Consider the following 17,274-nt stretch of genomic DNA (forward strand, 5'->3'; position numbering starts at 1 on the left):
GACTACCGACTCGTGTCAGGTGGGGTATCGTTCTCGAATTTGGACCACCTCACAGACGGTACGATCGCAAAAGCGAACCCAGGCCGATACTACGGCGCAAGGCCGGAGACACTTGATCCCAAGATACGAAGTGAATTGAGTAAACAGATCGTCCCCACCAATCAGAAGGACCTTCCGATGGTCCCAAATCTTTTTCTGGAGGTGAAGGGCCCCCACGGCTCTAATATGGTTGCCCAAAGACCGCCAACCTACATTTTGTATTGAAAATTGGAAAATTTTAATTATTCGTTTTACGTATATACAAGGACTATTGAAAAATATTCAATATAGGTTCTCTTAGCTCTAGACTACATTCATTAATTGATTAATTAATGCCAAACTTGCATAGTCAAAATCACCGGCCTCATCTGATTTGGAGATTGGTAGAAAAGGTCGGGGATCAAACCCGGACCATCCCGAAGCCGGGTTGGGTCCCTATGGAATAGATCCAGAGAAGGATGTCTCCATTAAACATGGAGCGTACTCGAGGAGAGGGCGGGCTGGGTTGTACGCCTCTCTACCGAGAAATAGGAGTGGCGCACGCAGGACGACGTGGAAATGTTATTAATGGCCACGCGTAATGAATAAATTTAAATCGTCCGTGTATCGCTGCTGTTGTCAAGTTATATCTGCTGATGATCACGCCAGTGTATATCAATGCTGATGCCAGAGCTTCGAGAGATCTTGTTTGATTCATAAATTCATGGCAGTAATTGAAACTAACTTATTTGACATAAACATTTGACCACGCATGTGTAATTCTGCAATCATCCTTTGCGATGAGCTTCTCGGAAGCCCTCCCCTGCGTACGTGCAAGTCCCGTTTGCTTGAATTTCATCTTCAATGTCCATCAATCGATTATATTTCGCAACCCTCTCTCCGCGACATGGACTTCCAGATTTGAGATGGCCCGCACGAATTGCCACTGTGAGATCTGCAATGAAATCATCAGTGGTTTCACCGGACCGATGAGATACGAAAACGCTCCAGCCAAAGTGGTATGACATTTTTGCCCTGTGCGCGCTCTTGTTAGCAATTGACTCGGGCCATGTATTCGTGGATGTCTGTGAGTTTACATACGCTTCGAGAGCTTCAGTTATTGTGCCGATCTGGTTGATCTTTAGCAGCATCGAGTTGCAGGCTTTCTTCTCGTGTGCAATCTTGAGCCGGTTGACGTTCGTCGCAAGCAAGTCATCCCCAACGAGCTCAACTGGACAGTGTGTGCAGAAGGAGCTCCATGACTGCCAATCGTCTTGTGCAAAAGGATCTTCCAGGAGAGCAATCTCATACTTATCCAGAAGGGCTTTATATAGGTTGGAAAGCTCTGCGGGCTGGTATAGGTGTGGCTTTGTGCTTTTGAATCCTAGGTCGTAATACTTGCCGTTGAAGAACTCGCTCGAGGCAGGGTCGATTGCATATTTGAACTGACCAAGGTAGCCGCACCTGCCAATTGCATCTTCTAGCAGGTCCAAAGCTTCGTGGGGCTCGGAAATAGGTGGTGCAAACCCTCCTTCATCGCCAATACCAATTGCTGGAAGTATATGTTAGTCTTTGTGGACTTTACCAGCAACTCTTTGATTACAACCTACCAGCTGACCCAAACTTTTGCTTGATTACCTTCTTCAGCTCTTGATAGACTTCGGAACCCATGCGCACTGCTTGAGCCATTGATTTAGCTCCGACGGGAGCAATCATGAATTCTTGGAATGCCATTGTGTTTCCGGAATGCACACCGCCGTTCAAAACGTTGAAGAATGGTACTGGCATCACGTATTCCGAGGATGTGCCTGATTCGCGACGAAGAAATTCATATAATGGGACTCCCTATTGCAAATATTAGTCTGCATTCTTGGCTTGGGAAAACAAGAGAGAAATGGACATACCTGAGCAGCGGCGCCAGCTCTCGCACAAGCCATGCTAATGCCCAGGATTGCATTGGCACCGAGCTTGCTCTTGTCTTCCGTGCCATCGAGATGGCGCATCAACGAATCAATCTTGGCCAAATCATGGGCAACATCGAATTTCTCGTTGATGATGGCAGGCCCCAGTACATGTTCGACATTGTGTACTGCCTTCTCCACACCCTTCCCTCCGAATGAAGCATTGTCACCATCACGCACTTCAACTGCTTCGTAATCTCCCTTTGAAGCACCAGATGGCACAATCGCTTGGAATACTCCTTTGAGGTATTTAGTTCATCACTCTTTAGCTACATATTTCATTACAAAGGCGGGACGTACCATCATCCGTGGTTACTCGCACCTGGACAGTAGGATTCCCTCGGGAGTCCAGTCGCTGCGCTGCATTGATAGCTTTGATGTTACGGGAAGCCATTGTAAATGAAAGCATTAAAAATGTCACTAAATAGAGGTCAGAGAATGAAGTTACTATCAATTATTTTCGAGCAAAAAGTAAATACCAAGCTGTATAAATTGATCATGGTTTGTTTATTAGAGACATCTTGAGCTTGGTATGACTTCATTATACCGGGCGGCCCCGCGGCCCGGGCGGGCCGCCTCCAAACGTAAGGTGGAATGATCTTATCGTGATGTATTGCCTGGTTATCGATGGTTTGGCCGCAAACGGTTTCGTAGGCGGGCCAAACCAAAATCATACCAGACCATTAATCCCCCACGTTACAGTTCGGGGACCCCACATCATCAAGGCATTGTTGGACTGCATCATCCATGCTAAAGTCGGCCTTGCGAGGTGGGAATAGAGCATATCATCTGTTTACCCATAGTTACCCATAGAAAACCTACATCTAAATTCAATTGAATGACTTCCATATAATATATTGCCACTTATTTTTCTCTGTCTTTTGAAATGAAGGAAATGAAAGAAAAATATCGTTAACCGCTAAATAGTGTACATTCGGTTTTACAGCTTTCCCCGTCAAGGAAGGGTTCCCCATCGCCAACTGAACTATAATTTAACGAAACTGTAGTCAAACGAATAGCTGTAAAGTTCATAGCACAAATAAAGCCTCAAAAAATCCAGCGTTCCAAATGCATTACGCCCAGCTAGAAATTTTCAAACAATTGGAGATATCATAAAAGCAAAATCAAGCGGACGCAGCCAAGGGAAGCGAATTCGAAGTCTCGCCATCATTGTTGCTGGTTTCATTTCTGGGCCTTCGTGCCGCGTTGCTGCTCCGCTTCACATGTCTTTCGCACCAGCCCTTCAGCGATCCCAAACGAGCACTCAAACTGCTCGCAGGGTCGCCCTGACTTGGCGGTCTAATGACGGGTGAACGGGCCTCGGATGCTTGCGATGTAGACACAGTTGCTCTTGGCTCTCTGTTCACGCTTGGAGGCTGCGCAGGTGGAGCAAATCTTACCCTGCACAAGGGGCAAGTTGGATTGCGGCGTAACCAAGAGTCGATGCATTGCATGTGGAAAAGATGCAAGCATGGAAGCTGCCGATAGTGCGACTCGGGAATAAAGTCTTCCAAACAAATGGTGCAGAACAATGCAGTGTCTTTGCGATCCTCGCCTGTACAAATACATTTAGCAACTCGGTCAAGTCAGGATGAACGCCGATATTCGTTGGAAAAAATAAAAAATAAAACGTCAAAAATTAAAAACAAGGAAGGAAGAAAGAAAAGAAAGAAAGAATAGAAAGAAATCTGGAAGAGCATACATCAATTCCAAAATGTGGGTAAAACCAGAGGGGTGGGAACAACTTTTTTCTTTTTCTTTTTTTCCTTTTTTTTTCTTTTTTTGAGAAATCATTGAAAATAGGAATAATAACAAGAAACCAAATACAATGAGAGGTGCCGTAGAGCAGAAAGGGTCGTAGATTCAAAGTACTTACTATCTAGAATGGCAGTAAACAAAGCAAATGAACCACTCGTGTCCGAGTCCAAACACATGGTCAATGAATGCCGGACGAATAGTGCTGACGACAAGCCACAAAAGAGCCAAGCACTGCTTTCTATCAGCGCTTTCAAGTGATGCGGCCACTCATAAATTCAAAAGCTTGCATTGGAATTTTCTATTGAGGAGGATTAGGTATATCTATGGAGCTATCCACTGACATTTGATAACGACAACCGAGCTTCTTCACCCGAGGCTGGCAATCCGCAGCTCTCACTACCTACGTTACGTGTGTGGTATTTCGGCATTCTTTGCTCCCCGTTCCTTGTTCCTTGTCCCGCCCGGGCCGACCGGGCCATAAAACCGGATCAACCCACACCGGGGTCTATCGGTACGTGTGAAGCAGCCAGCGTTCGTAGCTATCCAAGGCAATACAGCGTGATTTGGTTATGACGCTAGTATTATGATTCACTCCTCGCAATACGCTGTTGGTAGAGATTTTATACATCACCCAAAATTCATTTTCAAGGAGCGTATAATTATCTAAGAGAAAAGGATGTTCTTTTTTTTTATTATTATGATTATTAGGGGAAATGGATTTAATGAAATACGTATGCTCAAAACGCAATAAAATTTTCCAATCCAAGAGTTCAATGCAGCCTTTGCAAATTTCGCCTACGAAGAAGTAGGTTTCGAGGGTTGATGGTTATGATGCTCCATATCACGCTCTCGCTGGAGGGCTTGCTTTATTTGAAGAATTTCTTGTTCGTTTGGTTCCCGGGAGTCCTCTGCAAATTCAGCCTCTTTTATTCTCTTATTTTGCGAAACTGCGTCTTCCCCTTTTGTTGTCTGAGCAATAGAGTCGAGGTAGCTGTAAAATGTCTTGTCGTCTTGGGCAGGCATGGTTCTGGCAATGGAGTGGTGGTCTAGAAAGAGCACACCTTTGATTGTTAGCTATATACAGAATCTAGACTCCCTGAAGATGATGAATACCTTCTTTCGAATTTTTTTTGTTGTTTTCCCAAGAGTAATCTTTAAACTCCTGGATAAAATAGATGGAACGTGGTGACAGAAAGGACCAGAGGAGGTGCCTCCGGTATGCGTCAGCATATTTAAGCTGTTCCTGCTTCCGCGCGCATTCTAGCGGGCGCAGTGGCTGTACCGACTCGGCTGCCCTTATGGAATGACCGAGACTCCAATTAAGCTTTCACCACTGTCACCTGCTGGCTTTGGGGAGAGCACACATCCATGTGATGATCATTGCCCACTGAGCCACAGTCGAGGTACTCGCTATTTTCAGCTAAAGCGACGCCACGTTGAACCAGGCACACCCCGTAAACCTTATCCGTGACGGATGACGCCACTTGGGTGGAACCAATCTGGACCGAGGCGCATACATTAGAACCTCTCATCCCGTTTTCATCTGCATCATCGTCTTGGAATTGATACCCATCGACCTTTGATATTAGAATCGTTTCTTTTGAAAGCTTATCCCGCACGCTACTTTTCACCTCCGTAGAAACGTCTGGACGAGGGAGACAGAAAGAACAGACTTAGTTTGGCCCCGCCAAGAGCCTCTGTCATGACCACTAGGACAGGCCTGAAGCGCCAGCGAGTAGCGGCAGCTTGCGCAAAATGTCGATCATTAAAAGCCAGGGTAAGTATAAAACCAATATCGCTAGAACAAAATTTTCTATCGCCTGGGCATACTAATGGGTGTAAATAATAAAAGTGTGATGGCGTTCGCCCAGTTTGTGGTCGCTGTTCAGGCTATGGATATAATTGTTCTTGGCCAGAGAATTCATCTTCTCGTGATTTTCGCCAATCTACACCAACAACCTCAAGTTGGTTGAGAAAAGACACAATTCAGTATCGGCGTCATGTTATACAGTCATTCAGGGAACTCGCGGCTACGATTCAGCCGGTGCTTACCGATGTCGAACGCACAAGCGTTGAAAGCAGCATAAATTGCATCGAAAACCATATATCAGACAGTAACATTTTCACTGAACCGCAAGGAAGCCCTGAAAGAGATCTAAATGCTGGATACGACAAATTGAATGCACCCCTCACCAGGAACGCCTCCTATACGTATGTTGGCAAAGCGAGCGATATCCATTTCTTCAACGCAGTAAAAGAGAGTTTGCAAGAAGAAATCGAGTTCTCCGACGAGTGCGCCACAGAAAAGTCTCCGGAGACAGATTTCGCAATCAGCAACTATAACCAGCACAGTCCAGTCAGTGTCGCGGGACCCTTCGATACGCAACCAGCTTTCCCGGAGCCGGACGTCGTCATCAAGTACTTGGACATTTATTTTTCGACAATTCATATTGCCTATCCTTTTCTCTCGAGAGAATATTTAGAGTCAAAGTATAGAGCACTTCGAGGGAATAGCATCGTTGCGGAGGACTGTTCTTCGGTAGCCATATTATGTAGGCACTTACCCTTCCCTTTTATTATCATTATCATCATGACTTACCTTCACGTTAGATCTTATTTTTGCTATTGGCTCCTACTATCTTTCGTACCCTCGCTTTGGGTCATCGGCAAGCCAGCAGCACTTGATTTACTTTGAGAAAGCCATGATCTTCTCGGCGCAGGTCAAATCCCAATGCACCCTCGAGAATGTCCAAATGCTTCTTTCAGAATGTTTCTTTCTGCTTGCGATATGCCAGACAGACAGGTACGGTGTATCCTTCTGATTCATGGTGTCGCTAATGAGATTATAGATGTTGGAACACTCTTGGGATGGCAATACGCATGGGACAAAGCATTGGCTTGCACGTTGAAAATGCCCCTTCATCAAAGCCAAGCAGCAAAGTCAATCCGTTCGAAGTTGAAATTCGTCGACGAACATGGTACTCCCTGTTCGTTCTCGATCGTCTCTTGGCTCTGCAGCTAGGACGACCATTTGCAATACAGGAGACCGATTTTGCCGTTCCTCTCCCGTCTCGAGCTTCATCTGATTGGAGTGTCGAGGACGAATTATCGAGTCAAACGGCGGAGCCATCAGTTATAGATTATTTCCTACGGGTCATTGAGTTTTCGAAACTCCTTGGCAAAGTAATACGTGAGCTATATGTCCCAACTCAGGAGGAGTCTTCTCTCGGGAGCATGTTAGCGAGCACATCTGCTCTTGATCAAGAGCTTTTGGCATGGAAATTCGACTTGCCCCGTCACCTACGATTTGACTTGGGCCATACTTTTGAAAAAGATATCAGATTTAAGAGACAGGTGAGTTTGAAGAAACCCAGCATGTATTCTTCCGGAGTTAACCCCCTTGTCAGCGAAATATGCTCGCAATAAAATTTCATAATCTGCGCTCAATGGTACACCGTCCGTATCTTGGACTTCCGTGGTTCCAAGCCAAAAACACGGCGTTGATGGAGTCAATTCGAGGGCTAGAAGCAATGGTTGAAGAGTCAGAGAGAATATGTGTATCTGAGGCAAGAGCAACGGCGCACCTGCTCCACTCCATTGAGGATGAACAAGCGCTCGTGCATGACTTCCCGTGGTGGCAGATGATCTCTTGTTTGATCTGCGCAAGCTCAATACTATTCGTCGCAAGCACCGTCGTTTGCAAGCCTCAGAGGAGGATGGATCCAGATCCTTCGACTTATGCTGACGATGCAAACACATGTATCAAAGTATTTGAAGCGCTTAGTGCTCGTTCTGACGCAGCGCGTCATGCAACAAAAATGATGCAAAGTCTTACTGAATTGCGGTCTTTGCCCGAGAGTGAGTTCAATCTGCTTAGTCACTTTAAAAGTCTCCACTACTAACTACAGTTTAGACAGTAATGAGCGTCGGTATTCTGCTGCGAGTATCAATCAAACCCTTTTGGGTGTCGACTCGACAGTCGCCCAACCTGACGTACCATTTGAAGGGCCGCCTGATTGGAATCTTGCAATGGATCTAGTTGCGTTGACTCATTGGTCTAATGAAGCTTCGGACTCTGTTTTATGAAGTCGAATATTATAGGAAATTTGGACCTCTCGTCTATGATCAGTATTTCGCAAGATACCTATTTATCTTTTTTATATGTTTCTTGGCGTTGAAGCTTTGGGATAAAAGGAAAAATGGAATCCGATAGCCATTCCTCTAGCTAATCTATGACAAGAACGAGAATCCCGACTGTGCAAAATTCAGACTAAATCTACTTCTAACTTGTTCCTGCACCAGTAATGGCATCAGGGCACAAGGAAGCTGCAGCCCCTATGACGGCTGCAAAGTAACCGATCGTTCCCCGGCAAAAGTCATACCGGAACGCCCGCGCCATGTGGCTACTGAGATCATTTGCTTAGTCCTGTAAGAATCAGCTGGAATTCGAGGCTTTGACTTGTACCTTAATTTTAAGGGTCAGGCGGACACAGATGCAGTGATACTTCCATACGGTCCGGGCGGCTTAACCTGTCTGGTCAAATGGAGCTAGGACAAATATAGAAGATGCAAATAAGACCCGTATGTTTATCCCTCGGAAAAGGTAAAAGGGCATAAAAAGGACTGCTTGTTATGCTGCACTCGCGTCGCGAGAATTACTCCGTCATATGTGCATGTTAGACGTTGGCAAAGAATAGAACGCGGTCGTGATGGGGAAATTGGAATCCGGCACGATGTCACCTCCGCAAGATCAAGACTCATCCAACTTTGCATCACCAAAACCTGGGCCCACCCCACCTCCTACGCCTAATTTTGCTAGTGCCCTAAGCAGCAATCAGCGTGGAGATTATCCGAGCAATTTTGAAAATAGCCATGGCGGCGAGAAAATCAGATTGAACAAAAACAATAAAGAAGACGAGAGCAATGGGCAGAGCAATGGTGAAGACGAGAAAAAAGAGCACGATTCAAGTGTGGGGTTGAAGCATGAACGAAATAAGGAAAGGAAGCCGAGGGTATCGTTTCAGCAGGCATTGCGCAACAAACCATGGCTCATGCGAGCACTCCGCTCCAAGATTGGATTCAATGAAGATTATCGCGGCCGGCTTCCAGAATGGTGCTCGCGCTTTACGGGATACAGGCCTGTTTCGGATCAAAAACCTCCATACGAACCGCTACCTTTTCCGCCCTTTTCGTGGCTATCGCATGTGCCGCTGCGCTTAGAAGTATGGATCTTTGGCTGGATCGGTGCATTTGGGAGCATTCTGCTTATTGAAGCCATCATGTCGACTTCTACTGCATTTAGAGATATATATCACGCCCCCACCATCATCACTTCGTTTGGCGCCTCGGCCGTACTGCTATTTGGCGTCATTGAATCCCCTCTTGCACAACCACGCAATTTTGTACTCGGCCACTTCTTCTCCGCGCTTATAGGAACAGCCATCACCAGACTTTTTGTTCTCAATGGCAGTTATGATGGCTATCTCGATAATAAAGACTTCCACCCTAGCCCATTTATCAATGGTGGTCTTTCTATGGCCACATCGCTTTTGGCACAGCTTGTTCTAGGATGCTTACATCCACCGTAAGTCCAAACTCTCTCCTTACCCTCAAAACCATGCCTTAATAGAATTTGAAATATTGGTCAGCTGGCCTCTCCGCTAACGAGAATTTCAGGGCGGGAGCTACAGCACTTAATGCTGCAGTCCAACTTAATGTGGTTCAGCTTTCATGGCGCTATCTGCCTACAATTTTGGCTTCCAGTCTCATTATGCTTGGCTGGGCGCTGTTTATCAATAACTTGGGCCGTCGGCGGTATCCGATTTATTGGTGGTCGCCCAAGGCAGTCTTTGTCCGGCTCACTCTGGACGAGTCTGAAGAGACTGAAGAAACTGAAGAGGCCGAGGAAACCGACGCAAACCCCGAAGGCCAAGACGGGCATTTTGAACGACGGCTAAGCTCGGAGGATATTGAGCGTGGCCGTCGGAGAGCCTCTCGCAGTATGGAACGCCGTGCGTCTATATTCCGCGCACAAGAAGCAGCACGAGAGAGGAAACGAGCGCTCTCTATATCTGATAATCCCATGCGACGTGCCGAAGAGGGCGAAGCGGGATCTCCTGGCATCAGAATCGAAAGACTCTATTCGGAAGGCGGAGAGGATGACCAAGACGAAAACTAGCTTATTGAGTTTTGATGTTTGTGGGACGAGAAGAAAAAAAGACAAAGATTGCGTTTTGGAAACGCGAGATGGGACCGATTCCGGGTTCCGGCTTGGTTAGAAGTTGTCAAGTTGACGTTTCCAAATCTCATGAAAAGAATAAGGCTGGAGAAAGACTGAAAAGGAAGATGAAAAATGGTAAATTCAAACGGAACTGAATTACAAATAACGAAAAAAAAAAACTTAAGATCACACGGTATGGGAATATTTGAGCGAAGGGGGAAACAATTGCCAGCATTTGCTACTGTTATCATCATCTGCTTCATTATCATTGTGGTCACGATTCTGTTATCTATTACTACGGCGAGGATCTCATTCCTTATTTTTCATTTTTTCATTGATATTGCAACCTTTGTTTTCTGAAGACCACAGAACTACATCTAAAAGTTGGACACAAGTAATGACCAGATGAAAATTGCATTTACACACAGTTCAAACAAAGGAGTAACTTTCAACCGAAGATTTTCGAAGAATATAATACTCACATGCAATCTAACATAAATGCATGCATAGTCAACATTGTCTAAATACCATCCAATCAGGCTGGCTCTGGGCTACAGAACAAGTCGCCCCCCACCTTCTCCCCAAAGCCCGGCCCAAAAAGGGTCCTAGGATCCAAAGCCCCCTTGTGCTCGTGCTATGTGGCAGTGCACCTTCGAACCGAGGCATAAGAGCCAGCTAGGCGGGCGAGACGTACGAGTATATTATTATTTACTTAGCATTCAATAAAGGTAGCCTGGTGGCCAGTTTACTTTTACTTGGGACACTCCGTATGTCGGAAGGCGTTCCGGAAGAGGCGCTTCTTGGGTTGAATAAGCCGGCAGGCCCGAAAGGAAACGCCATCATTTGCACCAAAAAAAGTTGAGTAGAAAGAAAAGGAGGGTAGGACATAGATGACGCGATCATCCGTACACAAGATGCGCGGCACGATGAAGAGCCGGCAAGTTGCAAGCGATGACCGGCAGATTGGGAGATTTGTACTACCGAGTAGGTAAGTACCTTAACTACTTTAGTTATCTGTTGTATGTAGGCAGCAACGCAACGAAATGGCCTGGTGACGGGATCGGGAGGCGATACGGACGGGGGGACGGGAAAGGCGACAAGCAAAGTAAAACGGGACGAGGAGGAATAGTCTCGTAAATTGCAAGGTAACTCTATACACGTCCAATCTTTCTGCCTGCCGCGTGAGAAGGAAAGGCTTGCCTTGTTGTAATCTTATGGACGGGATAGGGTCTAGGTCTTTTCCCGCAGGATCTTGTGCATCCATAACTAAAATATCGAATACACACAGGCACCGTAACAAATTGCCTGTGCCTTATTATGCCGTCTGCCATGTCAATGCCTGTAGCCGCCGTTGTATGAAGAGGTACAGGTTACATGCTAAGCTGATATTCCACTATATTCGGTGCCGAGGTAACTGGGGGTAAGCGAAGTGATCCCATGTCATGCAGCGTTGGCAGTATTTGTCGGCGAATAATATTTATTATATCGTCGGCGTCATACCCGGATATTATTTAGGAAAATACGTTAGTTAGCGACTGTAACCTTACAGAGCCTCACTGTATTTTACACTTCTCGTCCCGGCCTGACTCCCAACCAAAAAAAAAAGAGGAAAATATAACCCGCTCTCAATATGTAAGTATCCTGCGCAACGGGAGCATTTTGTCTTTTCAGGCTCGGATTTACTTCCTAATATCGATGAAGAGAAGAGCGGTACTCGGAGGAATTATATTAAAATTGGTAGAGAAAATTGCCCCGGCGGAAGGCGGTGAGGTAGGAGCGACTTTGATGTTCGATCATGGGAAGTGCATTTTTTCAAACTTTATGCAAAGGTGAAGAGATATTGGTTGCTGCGGAAAGTCAAAGTAAGCGACGCCCTTACAGCCTACATGAGCAAGTCGCGGCTTCGGGAGAAAGTTTTACAAGGCAAGGAAGAGACTTCGCCTGCAAAATGAGATTCTTTTCCCGTGGGGGAGCTTGATCAGGCGGTGAGAAACGTCAACTGGCAGGAACATGGACGAAGGAAGCTTTCGCGGAGTCGTACGACAAAAGTATATAGACACGGCCGGCATATTATGCATGCATATTATCTGTTTCTTTTCAATCCCGGGAAATGTTTTATGAAAGTTTTAAATGGATTGAGATAGATATCTGTCAAAGGTTAAATTATGCCTCAACCCTCGAGTGTGGACTATTTCTTAACAGTTATAGCTACCCTAGGCAGCTACCTTGGTAGGTAAGGTAGATTGGCTTCCCAATCGCGAGCGGTACTTGTTTGGTGATAGATCTCGCTTAGTCGGGCCGTGGCCGGGGCCGTGGGGAGCAAGCAGCTTCAACAGAAATTGTGTAAACATTTCATCATCATCATGACATTACGCCGCCGCTCTCTAGCGGTCTAGGGTAGACAAGGTCGAATTACACAGGTCAGCTTATCAATGTACACTTGCATCTACCGATCTGAGATACGCGCCGCTTCATGGCTTGAACTCAACCCCGGCGAAGAGTTGCATTGACCGAGGGGCCCATGCTCATGACAGCGAAATCCGGCGAAGGAGAGAGCTCCGAAGGGGGATTAAGAAAAAGTGCAGATGAGGTAGATCCAATTGGCTGACATGCAACTCTAGGCACCAGATTCTTCCGTCGCGCTTTGTCTTTTGTCATTTTCCAGGTTACTCCTTGATGAATGCTGTTAGGCGTCAGTAAAGAAGACAACTGAGAGAGCACATTATTAGCCAAAGGTGCGATCTCGGAAGTTATCTGATCTTGCACGGCTTCTACCGACCGCTGCGCTACGACTTGACCTTCGGAGATTTTTTCCTCCAGTGTCCTCTTAAAATTGCCGTGTCAGGTTTCATATTTCGAGGGGACACAGCTGTCGAGCATGCCTCGGTGTTACACGGGGCGAATCTCATTGCCAGCCTTAACGGCTCTGCAGTTTTGAAAGCTTGAAAGAGGTAGATGAAACCTCCTCCAGGTCATTGCCGTTGCCCCAGGAGGGGTTTCGTCCATTCCATCCATCATGAGCCGCCCCTCACCCAGGTTCGCTGTCTCTTCTTTTCATATCCTGGCAATCCTTCTGTGGATTCCCATGTCCTGGGTTGCATACCTTTATCGCCGAAAAGGGCCTCACGCAGCTGAGGGGCTTGCTCGGCTGTTGTTTTAACGGTCCTTGCCAAGACCCATGCTGCGTCGTCAGTGAAAATGGCGTAACGGCGCGTCCTGTGCAGTACCTAATCTACCTAGCGATCTCGGGCATTAAGGAGTTACGAGGGAATTTTGCTCTGATGAGAGGAACGACATGGAAAAGTCGCTCTCATTTCTATGCAGTTTTCCAAATTGATCCAACAGATTTCTTGAAACCACAAAGGTATTTTGGATAGCAAGGAGGCCTACAGCGCCCGAGGCACATGTGCAAAGAGGTCGTTTGTATTCATGATACTGAAGTGTTCTCCTTAGCTACTACATACAACAGACGTCGCTCACAGACCCCGCTGTCGCTCGCCAATCGACGTCCCGCGCTACCGCGACCGTTGATCGACGGGGCCCCTTCTTTGGCCCCAACGCGTTCTAGTGAGGCAAACAAAAATTATTACCCGAGACCCTGGACATTTTGCGAGATTTCTCCTCGCCTTGGGCCACCACCATCGCCTAGCAGTCGGCATGCGTCCATTTTCGTGACCAATAATTCATTTCTCATCTTCTATCGTTATTGCCATAAACCTCCAATATTGAGGCTTCAGTACCGTATAAGTGAATAAGATATCAAGGTGGCGGGCGTTTTCCTGCCGCCAAGCAACGCCACACATTGCGGGAAGAAGTTGCAATCATACTCTTGCGAGTTGACCACACTCAAGACCGTCTATAGCAACTCCAGCGCATTAAACCCAACTGCATTTTATGTTGCAACAATAGCGTGACGACGAAGCCTCCCAGAAGCAAAAAGAAATACCTATGCTTTTCCGTTTCCCTTATTGCGCCATCAATGCACCGTCGATGATCTGACTCAATGCCTATCATGACGCCCTTCCCAGATTAAAACAGAACATATGTGCCAGGCCAAGTTCAAACATTATGATGGAGGTGATAAGAGTACAAGATGCTGAAACTTGTCGATTGAGCGGAGTCAGGGTCTTGAGGTAAGGTGGTATCTTTGAAAGACACTGTTCTGCCGTGCACGGCCTGTGTACGACCCATTGATTAGCAACATGAAAGCCTATTGCAAATGTTTTCCATCCAAACGTACAGGTGTCTTGTCAGCCGCCGCATGCATCACAAGGCTCTGCGTGAACAACTTCGATGGACTTATTGACTCCGCAAGCTACTCCTCTCGATACGGCGCATGGGGCGCGCTCGGTAACCGAATGGCCGCAAGTATATTTGTGAATTACACTGGTGCACATTTTTTCTCGAGACGCCACGAGCGGAGGCGATGGAAGTGTTGATTAAATATTGACTCGGAGGAGATTCAAGCCAAAACTGAGATCAGTTGTGCTCGAGTCCAATCAGGAACAGCGACGAGAGTTTGAGTATGTCGCAAAAGATCGTGATCGAGGGGATCGGGTCGTGATGTGAGCGCGGGAGATCATTCGTTTAAATGGCCAGTTGAACTTATGATTCTCAGGATTTAGGAAAGGCAAAGTTAAGTTTGCTAGAGCTTTGCCCGGCGCAGGCGGCAACTCAAAGCTCTTTATACGACCCTTACGTGGGGACCAAAATTGCGGGACCGGCCCGCAGTTAAGCAGCAAGTTGGCGACGTCGCTGGCCGTTGTGACTTTTTTGCCCTGGTGGGCGGTGGGCCAGGAAGGGGCCAGAGAGTGAAGCTGTGCGGTGCGTGACCGGCACCGTCGAAATGAGACAAGGTCAAAGAAGGGGAGTCCCAAAAAATGGGCCCAAGGGTTGGCGTGCTGCCTCCCATCTTTTGCTGGCCAACGATGCAGCAACAATGGGGAACAGGGCAAAAGCCAATAACGACCAGGGCAATTGCTAGCGGGAGGCAACAGCGCGGATCATCGCGAGCGGACTTGCACCTACCAAGGAAGTCAATTCGCGCTTCCCGTCCGTCTAGTCACTTATGCCAAGGTACCGCACGGTACACGCACCAGTCACAGCCGGTAGGGATGGGTGATTTAATTCGGGTTAGAATTCGGGGGTTGTATTTTTTGCCCCGGGAAAAGAGGGGAAGAGGGGGGTTGGGAGGCAGGAGAGGACAACAAAAAGGTAAAAGGGAATTCGTACCTTTTGGCTGACAAAAAGTCATGATGGAAGGACTCGAAATCGGGGCTTCAGGGCCTCCCGACAGGGATCGGTGGGATTGTTTGCGTAACTAGATGCATGGGAGTCTGCAGGGCTTCTTGACCTCTTGTTCTCACGCTATCACGGTACTGAGTTTTCATGCTACTCTCGCTTGCATCTTCGTTCCGCTTCCCGATATCATCTTTATGATCTTATTCATGACTTATTGCCGCCAGCCCGCGTGAGCCTTTACTAACAATTTCGGGCCGCAGCCGACTTGTCGACTAGGTAGTAATAATATTTCCGGAGGGAGCTCGAATAAGCTGGTTGCCGTGATTGTGGGAAAACCAGAACACAGAGCATGAAAGAGGTTACAAGAGGCTGGCTGCCTCGGACGACACTTGGCGTGAAAACCATCAATAGTACCGTTCAAGACGGGAATCACTACTCGGTCGACCTCCGGAAATACAACAATGTAATATGCAAAATTACAAACATGGAAATTTCTATCAGAAAAACACGAGAATTGGTTGCAGCATCGCCCTATTGGTGTCATAGCCATCGGCACATCTTGGGTCAACACAGGCCTTGGAGCAAACCCCGTAAAGCCACAAATGAAAAGCAGTCAACGGAACCCTGGCACATTTTAGTTTTGCTGCTCTGTGCCGTTCAGCCAGCCGCGCCTCCTGCCAGCCGACTCAAGCCTGCGCGGGGAAATTTCTGTATAAGGCGAGCCGTATTGCCAGCAAAACGGGGTGGACGGAGGTGGAGGTAATGGTGATGGTGGTGGTGACAATGGTAATGACGATGATGATGATGATGATGATGATGATGATGATGATGATGATGATGATGATGATGTGGATGTGAATTTATGGGAAGGTAAACATACCTACCTGCCCAAAGAGGCCGTGCTGTTTCTACTAACTTAACAGCCATCATCTGGAGATGCCCTTGCGCCCAACAGAGCGATGTGCGGAGGTTGCCGGAAGCAACAGATAATGGGATCTATTCTCGGCCGAGCGTCGGTCGCAATGATGGACGAGGGAATCGAGAGAAATGCGAGCTCATTCGCGACTTCTTCAGAGGCGACGACGCCTAATAATGTCGCTCATTATTGGCAGCGAAACGGATTTTCAACCAGATTGAACTTGCGGGCGCCAGTGCAAGGTCTTAACCAATCTAGGCGAGGGCATGTGGGACCCTTAACACAACGGTCAACCAGCGATTCCTTGTCTTGCTGCTTAACCACCGCAAGTTGTGAGCTCCCTGGCCCACTTTCTTCACTCCCTCTTTTAGGGTATCAACTCCGTTTCCCCCCATCTTTACAGTTAGCCGTCGGCGGCTGTGTTGATGTATGATTGGTCGGAAGAAAGCTGGACGACGGAGATGGTTCAGTCACCTTTGACGCTCGGCCCATATCGCCCTTGACAGTCTAGACCAAGCGTTCTGCAGAAAATGAACTCAAAAAGAACGTGATCTGACATTAAATAGGTACCCGCAACGTCCTCTCAATTTTGGCCGTCGCACTAGCTATCAATCCATCTAGCGTGATCCTGGCTCCGAGTCGTTTTACGGTCAAACCGCAAATCTACCCTACACACGATCAATACTCTCAATTCCACGAGGCATCCTTCACCGGAGAGCTTTTCTTGACAAGAGACCATAAAGTCTCCTGATGACGGATGCGTAAAAAAGAGAAAAGCCGAGGACGACATCTGCAGAGGCCGCTGAGTTTGTCCACATGGCATGTGCATATTATGGCGGCCCGTGCGGGCCTCTGGGCCAGTTGTATCTACGGTCCTAACGTCCGCCAAAGCTATAGCTAGGCGGGGAGCGGGCTCCCGGTCACAGTACCTTGATAGTTCAGTGTGGATCAGAATATGACAAAGTGTACGGTACGACTAAATACTCGATAAGTAATGTCTTCCAAAGACCCTTCGCTAACGGCACAGACGGGCGGCCTGCCGAAGAGACGACCGGAATGCTATGAAACTCCACCTGATTTAAGGTTCTCACCGGTATGTAACTTTTTCTGGCTTGAGAATATAGACGCAGCTATGCAAGGGGGGAAGGCCCTGCCGACGA

At 47.3% G+C, this 17,274-nt stretch overlaps 8 protein-coding genes across 8 annotated transcripts; 4 read left to right on the forward strand and 4 right to left on the reverse strand.

The window, feature by feature from the left end:
- Window positions 1-705: 705 nt before the first annotated feature.
- L228DRAFT_247611 (enolase) lies at window positions 706-2,506 on the reverse strand. The gene is made up of 5 exons (XM_018332682.1): window positions 2,280-2,506; window positions 1,923-2,218; window positions 1,629-1,863; window positions 1,120-1,570; window positions 706-1,053 (listed from the first exon to the last, which is right to left on the reverse strand). The coding sequence occupies exons 1-5, from the start codon at window positions 2,371-2,373 to the stop codon at window positions 807-809; spliced, it is 1,323 nt and encodes a 440-aa protein (XP_018187556.1). The 5' UTR covers window positions 2,374-2,506; the 3' UTR covers window positions 706-806.
- Window positions 2,507-2,837: 331 nt separating this feature from the next.
- On the reverse strand, window positions 2,838-3,587 carry L228DRAFT_247613 (hypothetical protein). Its single transcript, XM_018332683.1, has one exon. It carries the CDS (start codon window positions 3,431-3,433, stop codon window positions 3,104-3,106), a length of 330 nt encoding a protein of 109 aa, XP_018187557.1. The 5' UTR covers window positions 3,434-3,587; the 3' UTR covers window positions 2,838-3,103.
- An 824-nt stretch (window positions 3,588-4,411) lies between these two features.
- L228DRAFT_247614 (hypothetical protein) lies at window positions 4,412-4,945 on the reverse strand. Its single transcript, XM_018332684.1, has 2 exons — window positions 4,851-4,945; window positions 4,412-4,798 (listed from the first exon to the last, which is right to left on the reverse strand). The coding sequence occupies exon 2, from the start codon at window positions 4,758-4,760 to the stop codon at window positions 4,533-4,535; it is 228 nt and encodes a 75-aa protein (XP_018187558.1). The 5' UTR covers window positions 4,761-4,798; window positions 4,851-4,945; the 3' UTR covers window positions 4,412-4,532.
- A 463-nt stretch (window positions 4,946-5,408) lies between these two features.
- On the forward strand, window positions 5,409-7,997 carry L228DRAFT_261243 (hypothetical protein). Its single transcript, XM_018334314.1, has 6 exons — window positions 5,409-5,514; window positions 5,590-6,289; window positions 6,348-6,540; window positions 6,587-7,091; window positions 7,145-7,595; window positions 7,651-7,997. The coding sequence occupies exons 1-6, from the start codon at window positions 5,440-5,442 to the stop codon at window positions 7,821-7,823; spliced, it is 2,097 nt and encodes a 698-aa protein (XP_018187559.1). The 5' UTR covers window positions 5,409-5,439; the 3' UTR covers window positions 7,824-7,997.
- A 301-nt stretch (window positions 7,998-8,298) lies between these two features.
- L228DRAFT_283202 (hypothetical protein) lies at window positions 8,299-10,362 on the forward strand. The gene is made up of 2 exons (XM_018336091.1): window positions 8,299-9,321; window positions 9,414-10,362. Exons 1-2 carry the CDS (start codon window positions 8,447-8,449, stop codon window positions 9,913-9,915), a joined length of 1,377 nt encoding a protein of 458 aa, XP_018187560.1. The 5' UTR covers window positions 8,299-8,446; the 3' UTR covers window positions 9,916-10,362.
- On the forward strand, window positions 10,003-10,383 carry L228DRAFT_144499 (hypothetical protein). The gene has a single exon (XM_018329209.1). The coding sequence runs from the start codon at window positions 10,090-10,092 to the stop codon at window positions 10,315-10,317; it is 228 nt and encodes a 75-aa protein (XP_018187561.1). The 5' UTR covers window positions 10,003-10,089; the 3' UTR covers window positions 10,318-10,383.
- A 5,442-nt stretch (window positions 10,384-15,825) lies between these two features.
- L228DRAFT_247618 (hypothetical protein) lies at window positions 15,826-16,378 on the reverse strand. Its single transcript, XM_018332685.1, has 2 exons — window positions 16,122-16,378; window positions 15,826-16,068 (listed from the first exon to the last, which is right to left on the reverse strand). Exons 1-2 carry the CDS (start codon window positions 16,126-16,128, stop codon window positions 15,833-15,835), a joined length of 243 nt encoding a protein of 80 aa, XP_018187562.1. The 5' UTR covers window positions 16,129-16,378; the 3' UTR covers window positions 15,826-15,832.
- Window positions 15,927-17,066, forward strand: L228DRAFT_144614 (hypothetical protein). The gene is made up of 3 exons (XM_018329210.1): window positions 15,927-16,068; window positions 16,122-16,446; window positions 16,681-17,066. Exons 2-3 carry the CDS (start codon window positions 16,158-16,160, stop codon window positions 16,863-16,865), a joined length of 474 nt encoding a protein of 157 aa, XP_018187563.1. The 5' UTR covers window positions 15,927-16,068; window positions 16,122-16,157; the 3' UTR covers window positions 16,866-17,066.
- Window positions 17,067-17,274: the final 208 nt, after the last annotated feature.

This window comes from Xylona heveae, assembly GCF_001619985.1.
Source record: "Xylona heveae TC161 unplaced genomic scaffold L228scaffold_6, whole genome shotgun sequence".
Lineage (NCBI taxonomy): Eukaryota > Fungi > Ascomycota > Xylonomycetes > Xylonales > Xylonaceae > Xylona > Xylona heveae.